General features: G+C 60.0%; 1 protein-coding gene across 4 annotated transcripts; it reads left to right on the forward strand.

Annotated features, from left to right (window-relative positions):
• Positions 1–1,450: 1,450 nt before the first annotated feature.
• ZNF335 (zinc finger protein 335) lies at positions 1,451–17,782 on the forward strand. Of its 4 annotated transcripts, none has more exons than XM_073309731.2 (28): positions 1,451–1,658; positions 3,271–3,505; positions 4,031–4,304; positions 4,817–4,894; positions 7,938–8,258; positions 9,260–9,394; positions 9,475–9,627; positions 9,741–9,999; positions 10,094–10,271; positions 10,356–10,468; positions 10,751–10,769; positions 10,997–11,113; positions 11,199–11,275; positions 11,409–11,569; positions 11,683–11,912; positions 11,994–12,102; positions 12,180–12,274; positions 12,359–12,639; positions 12,862–12,997; positions 13,055–13,456; positions 13,536–13,678; positions 14,011–14,150; positions 14,840–14,943; positions 15,072–15,149; positions 15,477–15,560; positions 15,776–15,841; positions 16,156–16,240; positions 17,000–17,782. In XM_073309731.2, exons 1-28 carry the CDS (start codon positions 1,555–1,557, stop codon positions 17,116–17,118), a joined length of 4,296 nt encoding a protein of 1,431 aa, XP_073165832.2. In that variant the 5' UTR covers positions 1,451–1,554; the 3' UTR covers positions 17,119–17,782. The 4 variants fall into 4 exon arrangements, with proteins under 4 accessions (XP_073165832.2, XP_073165834.2, XP_073165835.2 ...); XM_073309733.2 differs by having other exon boundaries at positions 16,159–16,240; XM_073309734.2 differs by having other exon boundaries at positions 13,070–13,456; positions 16,159–16,240.
• The last annotated feature ends 768 nt before the right edge of the window (positions 17,783–18,550 follow it).

The following is an 18,550-nucleotide window of genomic DNA, read 5'->3' on the forward strand; positions in this document are numbered from 1 at the left end:
GACACGGACAGACAGACACACGGTCAGACACGGTCAGACACAGGGACGAAGCCGGGCCGCGGCTGACCGGCCCCACTGAACACGCGGAGCCGCCGCTCCGGGAACCGAGCGCCCGGCGCTGAGCGGGGCCCCCGGGGCGGGACCGGGACCGGGACCGGGACCGGGACCGGCCTGGCGGCGGCGGCGGCGGCGGCGGCGCCTCCCCACCCCCCGCTCCCGGCCGCGGCCCGAAGGCGGCTCTGCCCGCGCCGAGGGCGCCGGGGGCGGCGAACGGAGCCGGAGCCGGAGCCGGGCCCGGTCCGCGGGCGGAGCCGCCGCGGCCACGTGACCCGCCTGACCCCAGCGTGACCCCAACGCTCAGGGTCCGGCCAGCACGAGCCCCGCACGTCATGACGTCCTGTGCGTGCGACTTCACCTATTGACGCGCCGATGCTTCCGCGGGGAAATATAGTCCCCGGGGAGACCTTCTCTGGGCGCCGGTGCTCGGAGCTCCGGCACCGGAGGCGGGTCGGTGCCGGGGTCGGGGGGCGCCCCAACCGGAGGGTGCGGCCTGGGGAGATCGCGCCCCTCCGCCCCCGGTGCGGTGAAGTAAGTAGTCCGGCGCGGGGTCCCGACGGGAATATCCCTCCGCGGGGGATGGCGGCCGAAGGGATGCCGGGTCCGGGGGCGCCGCGGCCGCCGCAGCGGGACGCGCCGAGGGACGGGCCCCGGCACGGTGAGGGGGCGGCGCTCAGGCCCCGGGGCCCGGCTTCCCCCCGCCCGGCCGGCGCCGCCGGGCCGCCCGCGCGCGGGGACCCCGCGCCAAGATGGCGCCGGCCCGAGCGGGGGCGCAGGCAGCGCCAGGGGCAGCCCCGGCCCGGCCGCCCGCAGGGCCCCGCCAGGGAGGCCGGGGAGGGGAGGGGAGCGGAGCGGAGGGGCCGCGCCGCGCCGCCCCGCCCCCACCCCCCCGGGAGCGGGGTCCCGGGGCGCAGCCATGGAGGCCGGGCCCTGCCCTGCCCTGGGGCGGTGGGGCGAGGCCGGGGCCGGGGCGGCCCGTGCTCGGGGCTCCGGCTGCTGCCCCCCGCCCGGCCCCGCGGCTTGGGCGAGGCCCGGGGCAGACGCCGGGAGCCCGGAGCCTGCCCCCGACACCGACTCGTTCCGTGGCGCGGGGCCGCGGGATCCGGCCGTAACGGGCGCGGGGCCGCCCGGGAGGAAGCGGCTCGTGGCGGCCGGCCCCGGCCCTCCGCCCCGGGCAGCGGGGAAGGGGCGAAGGACGGGCCGAGCAGCGGCTCCTCACGCCGCCCGGAGTTTCCGCCTGCAGCGCCGTGCACTAGCGGGGGGAAACTCCATCTGCAGGGCCCGAGGCGTAACCCTGCTCCGCGGCCCGGTTAAAGTTATGGAGCCGTGGGGTTTCCGCATCAGTCTCGGGTCACTTGTGTATTCAGCACCCTGCCGTTCAGACCAGGTGTGGGTCTACGTTTTGTCTCGCTCTGCGCTGTACCAGAAGAGCGATTAAAGCAGAGAGACCTGGAGTCTGGACTCCTGGGTTTTTTATTCTTAGCTCCGTTGCCTGACATGAGAACGGCCAGACTGGGTCAGAGCAAAGGTCCCTCTAGCCCCGTGTCCTGCCTGCCGACAGCGGCCAGTGTCAGGTGCTCCAGAGGGAAGGAACAGAACAGGTAACCATCGATTGATCCAAGCCCTGTGGCCCATTCCTGGCTTCTGGCAAACAGAGGCTCGGGACACCGTCCCTGCCTATCCAGGCTAATAGCCATCGATGGACCTATCCTCCATGAGCTTATCTCATTCCTTTTTTAACCCTGTTATAGTCTTGGCCTTCACAACATCCTCTGGCAAAGAGTTCCACCGGTCGACTGTGCGTTGTGTGAAGAAATACTTTGTTTGTTTTAAACTTGCTACCTATGAGGAGTCCCAAGTCACTTCACTTTTCTGTCCTCTGGTGTATTTCTCTGTAAAATAGCAATAATTATGCTTTCCTATTCGATGGTGCTGTGTTATGAGGTTAAATTATTATTAAGGGGGGCAGGAGTGTTTGTGATGCTCTGATGAGGCTCCAAAGATGGGCAAAGTATTCCCATTGCTTGTTTACTGAAATGGTAACCTCCCCCTTAGTTCTGTGGTCAGTGTCATGTGACCTGGCTGTAGAGACTGTGATTGGGGATCCCCAAGTAGATTAGTCATTCCTTATTCTGGGGGGGATGCAGTCTCTGTATTTGACAGCCCTGCATTCTCCAGCTGAGCCCTTCTTCCTGCTAATATTGGGTAAAGTGAGTGCAGGCTAGGTTCCCACCCAGCGCTCATCTGAAGTTCGGTTTTGCTTTGTCTCCCCTTGGCTAGGATGAAAGTCTGGCATTTCCTGGTTGCCTTCAAGAACAAGAGTAGGAGGCGTGTCAGGCTGTAATCAGTCCTGGGATATCGCTGCCCCGGTATGTTTCATGCCTGGAACAAGTTCCAGAGGAGTACGGTGAGGGTGCACAACCTATGTCCCATCAGAGCATCTCATAAGGCTTCATTAGCATTTTGTCGTCATGTTTACATCATTTTAGTTTACACGTGTGTGTAAATAGACAATATTGTACATAGAAACAACCTATCTAAATACATACAAAACAAGCTGAACTTCAAATATAAATCAATACAGGTGACTTTAAATCTTATTAAAATATACGGAATTTGTTTGGCCCACTCAAGGTTGTGCTTAGTTTTATGTGGCCCTCCTGTGTAATAAGGTTGGGCACCATGGGAGTACAGCACACAACAAAGAGCATGAGCTGAAATATTGAGCTTCACAGCCTAGCTATGGGACAAGAGGAGGAAGGCAGGGTGGCATGAAGTAGAGTCATTGGCTTGGTCTACACTACATACTTTGGAATAACTATGAAAAATCCACACCCCTCAGTAATGTAATTATACCTAACCCCCATGTGGACAGTGCTATGCTGGCGGGCGAGCGTCTCCCACCAACATAGCTACTGCCTCTCACAGGGGTGAACTTACTAAGCTGACAGGAGCGCTCTCTCCTGTCAGCATAAAGCGTCTTCATCAGACACTCAATTTATAGTGTAGACCTGTCCCTAAAGACCAGTCGTGGTCTGATGTTTCCTTTCCTTCGTGAGAGCACCCCTGCTGTGTTATGTTTATATTTATTTTGTGCCAATTACTGTGATATCTAGGTGCCTGTCATTCTTCTCAGGTGGCTGGAAGGCATGGCAGGGTGTTATGTGCCCCAAGCGTACAGCAGGTCTGACTGCAGCACTTCCTCTTGCCTAGGTCACACTTAAGGGGCCCAGGCAAATTGGGCATGGAGGTGGAGGAGAACGAAGTGGAGAGCAGCAGCGATGCGGCCCCTCATCCGGCACAGGAAGAACCTTCGGAGAGCGGGCTTGGAGTGGAGACCTCTGAGGCCATGTCCGCAGACAGCAGCGATGCTGCTCCAGTGCCCGTCCTCTCAGAAGCAGATGACTCTGGCGTGGGGCAGAGCTCAGACAGCAGCGGGGTGTCTCTGGTAGGGGGTGGGTCTGGAAACCCCTTTGGGACGGGAGTGAGGAGGTGTCTGTGATTTTGTAGATGGGTGTAAGTTGTCAGACTCTGAGAATACTGATAGTATCCTTCAGGGAGTAGGATCTCTGACCCAGCCTAGGTGGGAGCCAACCCTACACAGCACAGGGCAAAGTGGACCACAGGGCCAGCTCTGTTTGAGGGGTCTTCTACAGTATGGATATACACACCAGGTTTGTATCTGCCAAGCCAAGGGGAAGAGCCCTGCCTACCTAGCTGGATTAGCAGAGGGGAGAGTGCATCTTGTGTCTTTAAGGGTATCTCCTAGCTATTCCCCTGGGCTGAAGGGTCATCAGTAGAAGCCAGAAAAGCTATCACTTGTCACCCTCTTGTGGGGGCCTTTGGGAACTTTCTTCTGGGCAGGTGCCTCCTGCGAGGCACGATGCTGATGGGGTATGCAGTTACAGGTTCGCTCCTGGGATGGCTCAACAGAGGCCTCTAAACTGAACTCCCCAGACTGTCTGTTTTCCAGGAGGAAGTGTCGGAGAGCAGCTCCAGCACAGATGCTATTCCTAGGGTCTACCTTCCCGACTCTTCATCTATCGCCCAGTCTACCCTGGTCTCCAGCGTCTCCACAGTGAGCCAGTCCATTATGGTATCGGAATCCCCACAGGTCCTGGTTCACTCCAGCGTCATCACCGATGGGGCCACAATGGTATCGGACTCCACTGCATCCACCTCCTCAGACCTGGGCTGTGCCATAGACAAAATCATTGAGTCCACAATTGGGCCTGACATCATCCAGAGTGAGTGCATCACCACATCAGTCATTGCCTGCTCCCTTTCCTGGTGCCCCAGGGATCTGGCATAGCTCAGTGTAATGTGCCCAGGGCTGGGCAAGGGGGACAGGCAGTGGAGACACGACAGTTGAGTGGGGAAGGAGCTGCTGCTCTAGCGAAGACTCAAGGAAACCGACTCGGTCAAAATGGAAATCCCATGTTGTGGGAGACTGCTCCTGCTTGCTTGCCCTGACCATTAGAAGTGGTGCCTGCTGTTCCTGGCCTTACCACTAGGTGGTGAAAGAAGGGACTTGCAGGGCAGCTCGCCATCGCTGCTGGAATGGGTTTCCATCTTCCGTCCGTCCTGAGTTCACAGCACTGAGTCCATGGAAGAGCGCCTGTGCAACCCCAAGTTAACTTTCCTCTCTCTCTCCTTCCTGCTTGCCCACCCTGACTTCCTAGAAGAATGCCTTCTCTTATTAATAATCAGCCTCTACAGTCGGTCCCCATCACCCTCCCGCTCTCTGTTCCCTTCCTAGGCTGCATCGCAGTGACGAGCGCTGAGGATAGCGGTGCCCAGACTACCCAGTATCTCATTCTGCAGGGACCTGATGATGGTAAGTGAATGCTTCTGGGTCCTCCACGGACTTCTTCTGCTTCTGAGCCCTTTTCCCATTTCCATCCTTCTACAACAAGAACAAAGGCCAGAAATCCCTGTGAGGGAATTGTACAGAAGCCCTGGTTGTGGGGAGAGTTCTTGGCTACTCTAGTCCCAGTTTCTCCCAGCAGGGGTCACTGTAGGCAGCAGGGTGGGAATGCTGTGGGGCAGAGCTCCTAGTTACTCCAGTCCCCTCCCAGCAGGGGACACTGTAGGCAGCAGGGTGGGAATGCTGTGGGGCAGAGCTCCTAGTTACTCCAGTCCCCTCCCAGCAGGGGTCACTGTAGGCAGCAGGGTGGGAATGCTGTGGGGCAGAGCTCCTAGTTACTCCAGTCCCCTCCCAGCAGGGGTCACTGTAGGCAGCAGGGTGGGAATGCTGTGGGGCAGAGCTCCTAGTTACTCCAGTCCCCTCCCAGCAGGGGTCACTGTAGGCAGCAGGGTGGGAATGCTGTGGGGCAGAGCTCCTAGTTACTCCAGTCCCCTCCCAGCAGGGGTCACTGTAGGCAGCAGGGTGGGAATGCTGTGGGGCAGAGCTCCTAGTTACTCCAGTCCCCTCCCAGCAGGGGACACTGTAGGCAGCAGGGTGGGAATGCTGTGGGGCAGAGCTCCTAGTTACTCCAGTCCCCTCCCAGCAGGGGTCACTGTAGGCAGCAGGGTGGGAATGCTGTGGGGCAGAGCTCCTAGTTACTCCAGTCCCCTCCCAGCAGGGGTCACTGTAGGCAGCAGGGTGGGAATGCTGTGGGGCAGAGCTCCTAGTTACTCCAGTCCCCTCCCAGCAGGGGTCACTGTAGGCAGCAGGGTGGGAATGCTGTGGGGCAGAGCTCCTAGTTACTCCAGTCCCCTCCCAGCAGGGGACACTGTAGGCAGCAGGGTGGGAATGCTGTGGGGCAGAGCTCCTAGTTACTCCAGTCCCCTCCCAGCAGGGGACACTGTAGGCAGCAGGGTGGGAATGCTGTGGGGCAGAGCTCCTAGTTACTCCAGTCCCCTCCCAGCAGGGGACACTGTAGGCAGCAGGGTGGGAATGCTGTGGGGCAGAGCTCCTAGTTACTCCAGTCCCCTCCCAGCAGGGGACACTGTAGGCAGCAGGGTGGGAATGCTGTGGGGCAGAGCTCCTAGTTACTCCAGTCCCCTCCCAGCAGGGGTCACTGTAGGCAGCAGGGCGGGAATGCTGTGGGGCAGAGCTCCTAGTTACTCCAGTCCCCTCCCAGCAGGGGACACTGTAGACAGCAGGGTGGGAATGCTGTGGGGCAGAGCTCCTAGTTACTCCAGTCCCCTCCCAGCAGGGGACACTGTAGGCAGCAGGGCGGGAATGCTGTGGGGCAGAGCTCCTAGTTACTCCAGTCCCCTCCCAGCAGGGGTCACTGTAGGCAGCAGGGCGGGAATGCTGTGGGGCAGGGCTCCTAGTTACTCCAGTCCCCTCCCAGCAGGGGACACTGTAGGCAGCAGGGTGGGAATGCTGTGGGGCAGGGCTCCTAGTTACTCCAGTCCCCTCCCAGCAGGGGTCACTGTAGGCAGCAGGGTGGGAATGCTGTGGGGCAGGGCTCCTAGTTACTCCAGTCCCCTCCCAGCAGGGGACACTGTAGGCAGCAGGGTGGGAATGCTGTGGGGCAGAGCTCCTAGTTACTCCAGTCCCCTCCCAGCAGGGGTCACTGTAGGCAGCAGGGTGGGAATGCTGTGGGGCAGGGCTCCTAGTTACTCCAGTCCCCTCCCAGCAGGGGTCACTGTAGGCAGCAGGGCGGGAATGCTGTGGGGCAGGGCTCCTAGTTACTCCAGTCCCCTCCCAGCAGGGGACACTGTAGGCAGCAGGGTGGGAATGCTGTGGGGCAGAGCTCCTAGTTACTCCAGTCCCCTCCCAGCAGGGGTCACTGTAGGCAGCAGGGTGGGAATGCTGTGGGGCAGGGCTCCTAGTTACTCCAGTCCCCTCCCAGCAGGGGTCACTGTAGGCAGCAGGGCGGGAATGCTGTGGGGCAGGGCTCCTAGTTACTCCAGTCCCCTCCCAGCAGGGGACACTGTAGGCAGCAGGGTGGGAATGCTGTGGGGCAGGGCTCCTAGTTACTCCAGTCCCCTCCCAGCAGGGGTCACTGTAGGCAGCAGGGTGGGAATGCTGTGGGGCAGGGCTCCTAGTTACTCCAGTCCCCTCCCAGCAGGGGACACTGTAGGCAGCAGGGTGGGAATGCTGTGGGGCAGAGCTCCTAGTTACTCCAGTCCCCTCCCAGCAGGGGACACTGTAGGCAGCAGGGCGGGAATGCTGTGGGGCAGGGCTCCTAGTTACTCCAGTCCCCTCCCAGCAGGGGACACTGTAGGCAGCAGGGTGGGAATGCTGTGGGGCAGAGCTCCTAGTTACTCCAGTCCCCTCCCAGCAGGGGTCACTGTAGGCAGCAGGGTGGGAATGCTGTGGGGCAGAGCTCCTAGTTACTCCAGTCCCCTCCCAGCAGGGGACACTGTAGGCAGCAGGGTGGGAATGCTGTGGGGCAGAGCTCCTAGTTACTCCAGTCCCCTCCCAGCAGGGGACACTGTAGGCAGCAGGGTGGGAATGCTGTGGGGCAGGGCTCCTAGTTACTCCAGTCCCCTCCCAGCAGGGGTCACTGTAGGCAGCAGGGTGGGAATGCTGTGGGGCAGGGCTGCTAGTTACTCCAGTCCCCTCCCAGCAGGGGTCACTGTAGGCAGCAGGGTGGGAATGCTGTGGGGCAGAGCTCCTAGTTACTCCAGTCCCCTCCCAGCAGGGGACACTGTAGGCAGCAGGGCGGGAATGCTGTGGGGCAGAGCTCCTAGTTACTCCAGTCCCCTCCCAGCAGGGGACACTGTAGACAGCAGGGTGGGAATGCTGTGGGGCAGAGCTCCTAGTTACTCCAGTCCCCTCCCAGCAGGGGTCACTGTAGGCAGCAGGGCAGGGGCATTGGCTATGGGGAAGCTCTTGGCTACTTGAGCCACTGCCTAGTAGTGTGAAGTGTGTGTAGCTGTGAGGGTCCAAGTTCCTTGGTGAGCTCTTGTTGGTGCTTTAGGTGCCCCCATGGTGTCCCAGATGGCCACTTCTGCTCTGGCCAACAGTTTGGCAATAGAAGCCATAGCCGATGGACCCACCTCCACGTGCCTAGACCAGCCTGGCCCTTCCGAGCAGTCTGAAATATTGGAGCTGCCCACACGGCTGGCTCAGGCCAGAGGGGCAGACGCTGGGGAGGAGCCAGACCAGCCGGACCTGGAGAGCTTGGAGGAGATGATGGAGGTGGTGGTGGTACAACAGTTCAGGTGCAAGATGTGTCAGTACAAGAGCATCTGCAAGGAAACGCTCATCAACCACATGAAGGAGCGCCATTTCCAGCCAGGTAGGAGTGCCGCCACCTCTGGGCGGCTTGCGTACCAGGAGGGGGTGCTGTGCGGGGTCGGAGCGGAGTTTATCAGGTGGGGCGCAAGGTAGTTAATGTATCAGGTGTGGGCACCGCTGTCCCCAGGGAGGCGTCTTATAATGGCTCTGTTGTAGCTGGAAAGAATCCAGACTTACACCAGTGTAACTGGGGGCAGAATTTGGTTTTCTGTCATTCGTTTACTGAGGACTAAATTTTTCAGCCCTTAAGTCTGAATTCTCCTGTTGGGGAGAATTTGGCTCTGAATATATAATTACTAGAAATATGAATGACTAAATATCACTATCTACAGCTTACAAAGTGAAAATCTACTTTAAACAACCGTATGAAAATAAAAAATTTTAAGTCTGAAGCTTTGGAGTCGCCCAATGAAATGAATAGGCAGCAGGTTTAAAACAAACAAAAGGAAGTACTTCACACAACACACAGTCAACCTGTGAAACTAGTTGTCAGGGGATATTGTGAACTGGGTTCAAAAAAGAACTAGATAAGTTCCTGGAGGATAGGTCCATCAATGGCTACTAGCCAAGATGGTCAGGGACACAATCCCATGATCTGGGTGTCCCGAAACCTCCAACTGCCAGAAGCTGGGGCTGGAAGACAGGGTGGATCACTCAATAAATTATCCTGTTCAATTAATTCCCTCTGAAGCATCTGGCCCTGGCTGCTGTCAGAAGACAGGATACTGGGCTAGATGGACCATTGGTCTGACCCGGTATGGCCGTTCTGATGTTCTTTATAAACCAGGTAGGGATGCTGATGACTCTCGGGGTGGGAGGAAGGAGATTTCTATACCAGGTGGGTGTGCTGCCATCTCAAAGTGTGCGAGTGGGTGCTTCCATGTCTGCAAAGGGGTAGGTGACTTGTCTACCGGGTGGGGTGCCTGCTCTGTGACACACCCCAGCTTGACTGGTGAGAGCAGCACGCTGCCCAAGTGATTCTCTTACTGCTTTCTCTGCCAGTGGCTGCTGCTCTGGCCTTGAAGAAGGGGCGTCTGCGGAAGGGGGGACCCTCCCCAAAGCCCCTGGAGGAGGATGTGCTGAAGGAGGAAGAAGAGGATGATATCATGGATGCTGGAGCCATTGATGACCCTGAAGGTACAGCCCCTTCTCTCTGGCCAGTGCAGCCAGCCACTGCCAGGGTTTGTGTCTAATGCCTCGGGCCATTCTCCCCACAGAGGACAGTGACTATAACCCAGCCGAGGATGAGCCTCGTGGACGGCAGCCCAAATACAGCCGCATTGTCCCCACGTCAAGTGAGGAGAGGCCACGTCGGCGGCCGGGGAGACCCCGCAAGTTCCCTCGCCTAGAGGACATGCCGAAGCCTGAAGGTAGGGGGTTGGAGAGGAGCTGCGGGTCCTGGCTGGCGGAGGGTGGAAGCTCGGGCCTGCTCCCCAAAGCAGGGATGAGGCAGACCCTGACGTGCTGGGTTGCTGTTGGGCAGGTGGTGAGGAGGAGCCCTTAGTCACGTCCCAGAGCACTCTGAGCAGCGAGCTGCAGAGCTCCGAGGCAGCCAGCTCCTCCGTCCTGCAGAACGGGGCCAGTGACCGCCTCGTGGAGCCCAGCATCAGCCAGTTGGACTCGGAGAACAAGGATCCGTCCTCCAACACAGGCCCTGAGGAGGCTGACACCGTGCCCAGGAGGCGAGGTCGGCCCTCCCGCCGCTTCCTGGGCAAGAAATACCGCAAGTACATCGGGCGCAGGTGAGGGGTGCTGGGCTGTGCCCGGGCTGGCGGGCTGTGCCCAGGGCTGGGCTGGCTGCCGTCATGGCACTGAGCACCGGCCCTGCTTTTGCAGGTACTACTACAAGTCCCCCAAGCCTCTGATGAGGCCCTACCTGTGCCGAATCTGTGGCTCACGCTTCCTCACGCACGATGACCTGCGCTTCCACGTTAACTCCCACGAGGCCAACGACCCGCAGCTCTTCAAGTGCCTACAGTGCAGCTACCGCTCCCGCCGCTGGTCCTCCCTCAAGGTGAGCATGGCCTGCCCCGCCCCAGCCCACCCTGGGGGTCGCTGCTGGCTCTGTGCCTCACGGCCTGCTCTTTACCTCTCACAGGAACACATGTTTAACCACGTGGGCAGCAAGCCATACAAGTGTGGGGAGTGTGATTACACAAGTGTGTACAAGAAGGATGTTATCCGCCACTCGACTGTGCACAGCCGGGACCGGTGAGTAGAGTGGGGGCCACGGGACTGATCCCTGTGTCCTGGCCAGGCAGCCCCTTCCCTGTACCCAGCTCCCCTCTGCCCCCATGTGCTGAGCCAAGCAGCCCCTTCCCCATGATTCCAAATGAAGCCAGGGCTGAGCTCAGTAGGCAGGATCTGCTTCTGTTCCCCTTTCCCTTCCCAGCACCAGGGGCCCCCTTTGGCAGTCACTGGGTGGGAGGGTTGTTTGGGGGGGGTCTCAGACTCAGGGAGAGTCTGACCCATTTTGTTTTTCTTCTCTCTCAGGAAGAAGAGAGCTGACCCGGTGAGTTCCCAGCTCCCTGATGGCTTGTGTCTTAGCCCCAGTTCTTACTGGGGGGTCCCCTGGCAGGCTTCTTTCTGCTTCTGCCGCCTGGTAGATAGGGATGGTTCTTGGCTGACTGGAGCCCCAAATCTGGCTGGCGAGGGGGCTGAGAGGGGCTGTCAGTGGCTCTCTTAGACACATGGGCTCATCTCTGCATCCCCTCTCTCTCTCTCTCTCTCCCCCCCCAGCCCCCAAAGTTGAACTCATTCCCCTGCCCAGTGTGTAGCCGAGTCTACCCCATGCAGAAGAGACTGACCCAGCACATGAAGACTCACAGCACGGAGAAGCCACACATGTGTGACAAGGTGGGGAGGGCATGGGGGGAAGGGGTGGGGCAAGATGCGCCCGGGGGCCTGGATGGGCAGTGAGTGTTGCTCTGTTTGGTTGCAGTGTGGAAAGTCCTTCAAGAAGCGCTACACCTTTAAGATGCATCTGCTGACACACATCCAGGCCATTGCTAACCGCAGGTAGGAGCAGGGGGATTCCCGGCCTGTGTCGGGCTAGCCTTGGGGTGGCCAAAGCCTGCTGGGTTGTCACCCCATCCCAAAGAGTGCCCAGGCACCCTGCCCCGAGTAATGGCCCAGTCTCCTTCCCTGGCAGGTTTAAGTGCGAGTTCTGTGACTATGTCTGCGAGGATAAAAAGATCCTGCTGAACCACCAGCTGTCACACATGAACGACAAGCCGTACAAATGCAGCTTCTGCAAGTACTCCACCTTCCGTGAGGACTTCTTGGTGTCGCACATGGCCGTCAAGCACACGGGTGAGAGGAGCCCGCCCACCCCCGTGCCCCTGGGCCTTGAGCCAGCCCCTCCCCTCAGATGCTGTCCCTGCTCCCCTGCTGGCTGACCACTGCACCCCTCTCTCTGGCTGCAGGGGGAAAGCCATTTGCCTGCGAGTACTGTCACTTCACCACCAAGCACAAGAAGAACCTGCGCTTGCATGTGCAGTGCCGCCATGCTGACACCTTCGAGGAGTGGGCCCAGCGGCACCCCGAGGAGCCCCCCTGCCGGCGCCGCCCCTTCTTCACCCTGCAGCAGATCGAGGAGCTGAAGCAGCAGCACAGCCAGGTGCAGACTCCCACAGAGCCTGCGGCCAGCCCCCCAGTGAGTACCATGGCCCCTGGCCCTTCCACCTGCCCCCTTCCCTCAGGCTCGGGCGTGCTCTCAGCTGTTTTTCTCATCCAGGTTCCTCCTGGCCCTGTGACCTACCACACAGTGCAGCCCCTCCCAACGGCGGAACCCTCCGTCTCTTCCCAGGATTCCTTGGGGGGAACCACCATCATTTATGAGCAAGGTGAGCTCCCAAGGAAGGGAGAGGGGCCTACCTGGGCAGGCACAGTGCAACTCACCTGCTCTCTCTACCTCTCCCAGATGTGGAGGGATCGGCAGAGCTGGCCACGCAGACAGCGCTGGATCTCCTGCTGAACATGAGCAGCCAGCGGGAGCTGGCCACAGGCTCCCTGCAGGTGAGGTCACAATGCCCACCACAGTTGAGAGGAGAGCCCCAGGCCTGACCCCCGCTCACCACCACCCGTCTGTTTTCCGTGCAGGTGGCGGTGGTGAAGTCGGATGACTCTGGAGCAGCGCAGGCCCCCAAAGTCCCATCACAGCAGGAGGAGGGGGCAGATCTGGATCCCACCGGGCAGCAGCAGAAGGTGGTGACGCTCCATGTAGCTGAGCACGGAGAGGCCTTAGTGCAGGAGGCCTATGAGGAGGCGACCCTGGGGAGCGCTGAGCTGCAGCAGATCACCATCCCATTCGGGAGCACCACGGAGTACAGCATCATCACGCCTGTCAGTGAGGAGATCCAGGCCCCGCAGACACTCTACAGGTAGGTGCCAAACTGGCTGCCCCTGCCCTGGGTCCCAGAGTCGTCAGATGCTGCTCCAGTCCCGAGTGTTAGTCATGTGGCTATCTAGGGCTGCCTTCCCTGCAGGAGAGTGCCTCTGCTCTCACCCTGCCCCCATTGTCAGGGCAGCCCTGGCTAGAGGGGAATGGGAGAGCCCTGGGGAAGAGGTGGGGACCCCTCTGACCCTGCCCTCTGCCCCTGTAGTGAGGAGGAGAGCCCAGCAGAGACCACCCGTACAGTCGTGGTGAGTGACGCCATGATGGCCGAAGCGCTGACAGAGCACAGCAGTCACTACATCCTGTCAGCCAGTTTCCCAGGGAACCAGCTCCATCATGTCGAGGTAAGAGGGGCCCGGACTCCTGTGTCCTGGAGGGGTGTAAGGCAGTGTAACTCTCAGGGTCTTCTCTCCCAGCAGCTCAGTGGGGACCCTGCCCTCTCACCAGGGGAAGGCCAGGAGGCCCAGGCCTCTGGCAGCAAGTGGCCCATGCTGCAGTGCCTGGCCAGGCAGCTCCGAAAGAACTCTGCCTTCTCCCCAGCACCGGAGGGGCAGGAGATCCCGTCTGCAAAGGTCAAATGGCCCGCACTGCAGGGTGTGGCCAAGAAGCTGTCGTGCAAGATTTCCACAACCAAGAAGCTGTCGTGCAAGATTTCCACAACCAAGAAATTCTCGTGCAAGATTTGCACAGCCATGTTCACAGGGAGAGCAGAGATGGAGAGTCACAAGAGGGCACACGTAGGGCCCAACACCTTCAAGTGTCCCGACTGCCCATTCACAGCAGCTGTGTGGCTGGAGGTCCGGGTAGGTTGGCTGGGCACCCATGGGCTGGGTGGGTGTCTGGTGTCGGCAGCTGGCTGATCTCACTCTCTCCTGCCCCCAGAGTCACATGGCACAGCACGCCAGCCTTCGACCCCACAAGTGCTCCCACTGCAGCTTTGCCTCCAAGAACAAGAAGGACCTGCGCAGACACATGCTGACGCACACCAATGAGAAGCCCTTCGCCTGCCAGATCTGTGGGCAGAGGTGGGTGAAACCAGCCAGGGCCCTCCAGTGCCTCCAGGAGGTTCTCTGCAGCAGCACATGGTGATAGCGAGCCACCTGTCCCTGGACATGCCCCTCCCACTGGGACTCTGCTCTCTGAATGGGCCTCCTGTTCTCTGCGCAGTAGCAGCCAGCCTGGCCCCTCCTCCTTTCCAGCTCCCAGATCTTCTTGGCAATGTAGAGCTGGAAATGAGGAGCCAGGCCTTGGAATACACCTCTGCTGGCTCCTGCCCTGTGCCTTCCAGGGAAGGGACGGTGTGAGAGGCCCTGCTGCCCTCAGCAAGCTCCAGCCCCCACTCTCGCTGTCCTTGTAGGTTTAACCGGAACGGGCATCTCAAATTCCACATGCAGCGTCTGCACTGCTCCGAGGGGAAGCGGCTGGGGCAGCCAGCAGCCGCCACCCAGCAGACCATCATACTGAACAGCGACGAGGAAACATTGACCACGCTGCAGAGTAAGATACCCGCCTTCCCTGATGGTGCAGGGGTCTGTGCCGAGCACTGCCTGATCTCAGACCATCTTGGGCTGAGCACTCGATGCAGCTTGTAAGCTAAGCAGGATTGGCCCTGATCAGGTCTTGGATGGGAGATCCCTTGTGAAGTTGCAGGATGCTCCAGGGAGCAGGTGGGGGCCCTCTCCCCTTGCAGCCAGTGCTGACCCGTGTCCCAGCATGGTTCTAGGGGACAGGGGGCTGCAGAGCAGTGTGAGTGACTCTGGGGTGGACGCTCTCCTTTTGCAGCCAACGCTGACCCCAGTGCAGTGCTAATGGGTGATGAGGACAGCTTTCTCCGGGTCAGTGCTGGGGGGTGAGCACCTGCTACTACTGCAAAGCCCCTCTTGTGGTTGGGATGTGAATGGAGGTCTCTGCTGCCTTTATTGTAGGTGTCAAGGTCTTAGCCCCAGTATCCTCGTTACCTTCCAGTTTGGCCGGTTCCATGTGACCTCTTTCGCTCTAGCTCCTGAGCAAGTGGGGTTAATGGCTTGTTCCCAGCTTGCCTGCTGGTGTGTGTTTTGGCTCCAGTTGATCCTGGGCTTGGGAGTAAGGGAGGGGATGGCGCTGGCTGATGGTGGGGTTGTGGGACAGGAGGATTGAGCAGGGCAGGGGATAGCGGTGGCTGAGGATCGTTTTCTCTCCCTTTCCAGCGGCTTTGCAGTCTGGCCAGGCAGTGCTGGCTCCTGAACGGCTGCAGCAGGCTCTGGGGCAGGAGCACATCATCGTAGCACAGGAGCAGAGCATCACGAGCCCGGTGAGTCAGCCAGATGTGCTAGCCACACAACCCCACACCCCCACCCCCAAGCAGTGGCCTGTGTCCACCGTTCAGAGGGGCTGGGTTCAGCTACCGCAGTCACAGGCTGCCCCTTCTCTATCTTGCAGGAGGAGGCCACGTACATCCAGGAGATCACAACGGCTGACGGGCAGACAGTGCAACACTTGGTGACCGCTGATAATCAGGTATGGGGGGAGCTGCTGTCCGTATGGCTCTGGCACCTGTAGGTGGGGTGCTGTGGAGAGCAAGCGAAAGTCCTGCAGGAGCCCCAGAGGAGGGCCTGTGGGGACTTGACTGGAGTGAAAGGAACCAATGGCAAACTCCAGCTGAATCTCAGCAGGGAGGTGACCCAGGCTGAGGCAAGTTCCCCAGCGAAGTGGGGAGCCTTAGTGCTTGGGCATCTCAATGCCAGGCTGGAGAGATGCTGGAAAGGTGCCGCAGGGCCGCGTCCCGCACAACCTGCGCCAGTGCTGTGGGTCGAGGTGGGTGCTGAGTCTCTGTTTCCCCTGTAGGTCCAGTACATCATTGCCCAGGACAGCGTGCAGCACCTGCTCCCCCACGAGTACGTTGTTGTCCCAGAGGGGCATCACATCCAGGTAAGGCCCCTGCTGTCCTGGCCCTGGCTAGCGGCCAGATCGTTTCCTAGGTTGTGGAGCCCAGGATGGAGCCATGGGCTGGGGCAGGAGGGGGTCCATGTTCCCTTGAAATCCAGGCCAGTCTCCTCCATGTGGATGAAGTGATCCGGCCTTGGGGGGGCGTCTGAGGAGCTGCCCTCCCCTCCCCAGCTCTCAGTCCAGCCCCTGTCTTTCAGGTACAAGATGGCCAGATCACCCACATCCAGTATGAACAAGGCAGCCAGTTCCTCCAGGAGCCTCAGGTAATGGGAGCAGCCACTGGCTGGGACTGGCCCTGGAGTTCCCAGACTTGTGGGAGAGGCCCTGGTGGGGAGGGGGAGCATCATGTGGCTGGGGAGGGGGTCCCAGGGTGTGGGCATTAATAACTCAGCGAGAAGGTGAATCACCAGTTAAACAGCCTCTGCTTTAGCTAGCTTTGTGAGGGGCCTGCACGTTCCACGAGCGCTCTGCTGCAGACAGAGGTAAGCAGGGCAGGGTGAGCCGCCCCCCCCACCCCACCCCACCCCCGGTCAGGCTTCCCGCCTGCCCGGTCTGATTCGTCTCCCTCTGTTCCCAGCAGATCCAGTACATGCCAGTTTCCCCAGAGCAGCAGCTGGTTACCCAGGCTCAGCTGGAAGCTGCGGCACACTCAGCAGTGACAGGTACAGAGTCAGGGCTCTCTGAGCTGAGCCCAGGCCGTGGGCTCTGGCGTGCTGGGTCCTGGGAAAGGCTTTGCCTCCTGCCCACTGTCTGTCTGCGAGTCCTGGTGCCCGGATTCATGGGGCATCCCAGCCCCAGGTGGTGTAACATAGTTGTTCCATCTCCTGGCTGCCTTCACGCGAGCTAGTGGTCTTAGTCACATGCTGCCTTCAAAAACCGCCCACCACCGTTGCTAGCAGGCTTGACAGGGCGGTTGTGGATTGGGCGGGCTGTGGTTACCCAGCTGCCCTCCTGGCAGGGCACAGGGAATGTGGGCGAAGCGTGCTCTTCTGCTGCATGTGCCCCCTAACTTAGGAGAACGAGCCAGGCTTGCTGCTGCTTAAGGAGCTGTACGTGGGAAGTGCTGATTCCCTGCACTCAGTGCTGTGGGTGCCCCAGGCTACCTCCTGGGCGGGAGCCATGCAGCTATGCTGACACCCAGGCAGAGCCCAGCAATCTGCTGCTATCCCCTCTTTGCTGGATGGAAACGCCTCGGGCGGACCCGGCTTGGCAGGTGGTGATTATAGCACGTCTCCTGGAGCCACAGAGCATGGAGTCCCCTAGAGCCCATTGTAAAAATGCTTTCTACGCCCCTCCCCCATGCAGGCTTTGGCCACCCCGCCTGTCCTGTGCGCCTGGCAAAGGCCCCAGCAAGGGCCCCCTTCCCTGCCTCCTGGACTGGGGCAACGGAAGGGTTGATGCTGCTCTCCCTCTCTCCGCAGCAGTGGCCGATGCTGCCATGGCCCAAGCCCAGGGCATGTTCACCACAGAGGCAACGGCTGAGCAGATCCAGCAGCTGCAGCAGGGGATCCATTACGATGTCATCACGCTGACGGATTAAGGGCTGGGCACTTGCTGCGGACAGGCAGATGCTCTGGGCCAGCCATCCACTAGCCAGGCTGAAAGGGGCTATAGGGTACAAGTCTGAGCACCCTCTGGCTGGGATTTGCTATTGACTTGCCGTATGCAGCAGGAGGGCTGGGTCTTGCCTATCCGCCCCTCTGCACAGGGTGCTGCATCCTAAGCAAGGGCTGCTCCCCTGGCATTCATGTGGCTAAGGGGCTGGGTGGGTGGTGGCGTGGCCCTGGCCTCTGGGCCTTTTGCACCTGACAGTCCCGGATCCTTTTTCCTGCATTGTGTCCTCGAGCTGCCGCCTGCCTGCCCTACGAGGTCCCAGCGTGAGATGGTGCTGAGCACAGCCATGTCGTGAAAAGGCCGTTCAATTGCAACAGCCGTGTAGGGTGCATGGGCCTGGCACGGAGAGGGCCTCCCACCTCGGCTTTCCTGGCCTGCAGGCAGGCAGCGCCCAGGCTCTGCACAGGGAGAGCAGCACGACCTGGAGAGAGGGAACCATACAGGAAGAGGCAATAGTTGAGATGTTCTATTTTTCTTCCAAACAGAGACGGACTCTGCTGGAGAGAGCTGGTTTGTACGGGGGAAGGGGGATAAATGCAAACCATCTGAAGCTTTGACTCTGCTTATGAATAAAAAGGCATCGGACTCTGCCTGGCCTTGTGGAGTGGGGCTCAGGGCTGCAGGGGCCCTTCGCAGACATGCAGCTCCCCCGGTCCGGCCCAGCCTCCCTTCTTGCACCCTGGGCATGTGGCGGGAGGGGGGGTGCTTGTGAGGTGCTCCCCCTGCAGCCACTACCTCACACAATCTGCCTGGCACGGAAGGGCCCCTTGGCTCTGTGTTGGAATTCCTGAGGTGAGCCCCCCACTGGCTTGAGCTGCTTGGAGACCGGCCTGGGGTGCAGGGGGCCGGAGCCTGCCACTGTGGTTAAGAGCTCGCGCTATCAGCTGCCGCCCCCCGCAGTGACCTTGACTAAGCACCGAACTGGGCGCCTCTACGCGGATGCTGGTGTAGCGTAGTGAAGAAATTAATGGAGTGGTAAACAGCCTAAATCCCATGTAACTCCGTCCCAAGCTACACATGCTGCCCCTCCCTGAGCCGATTGTGGGGAAGTATTTACATGTGATTATAACAGCTAATCTCAGAGTTTTAGTTCTCTCGGTTTGCATTAAATTGATTATCCATGGGGGGGGGGGGGCTAGAACCACCCACCTTCAGGGTGAGCCTTACCATGGTCTCCAGCCCTGGATGCTGCTGCTGGGCCGGGGCTTGGCTGCTGCCCCCTTCTCCCAGGGTTTGCAAAGGTGCTGCAGTGTAAGAGCTGGGGCAAGCGAGGGTACGTATCTTCCACCCCAAGCAAGGTGCTGGTTCAACATGAGCCCCCAGGGTTCCAAAGCCAGGGTGTTAGGGGGGACAGCAGG

The sequence above is a fragment of the Lepidochelys kempii genome, chromosome 13 (assembly GCF_965140285.1).
Source record: "Lepidochelys kempii isolate rLepKem1 chromosome 13, rLepKem1.hap1, whole genome shotgun sequence".
In the NCBI taxonomy this organism is placed as follows: Eukaryota; Metazoa; Chordata; order Testudines; family Cheloniidae; genus Lepidochelys; species Lepidochelys kempii.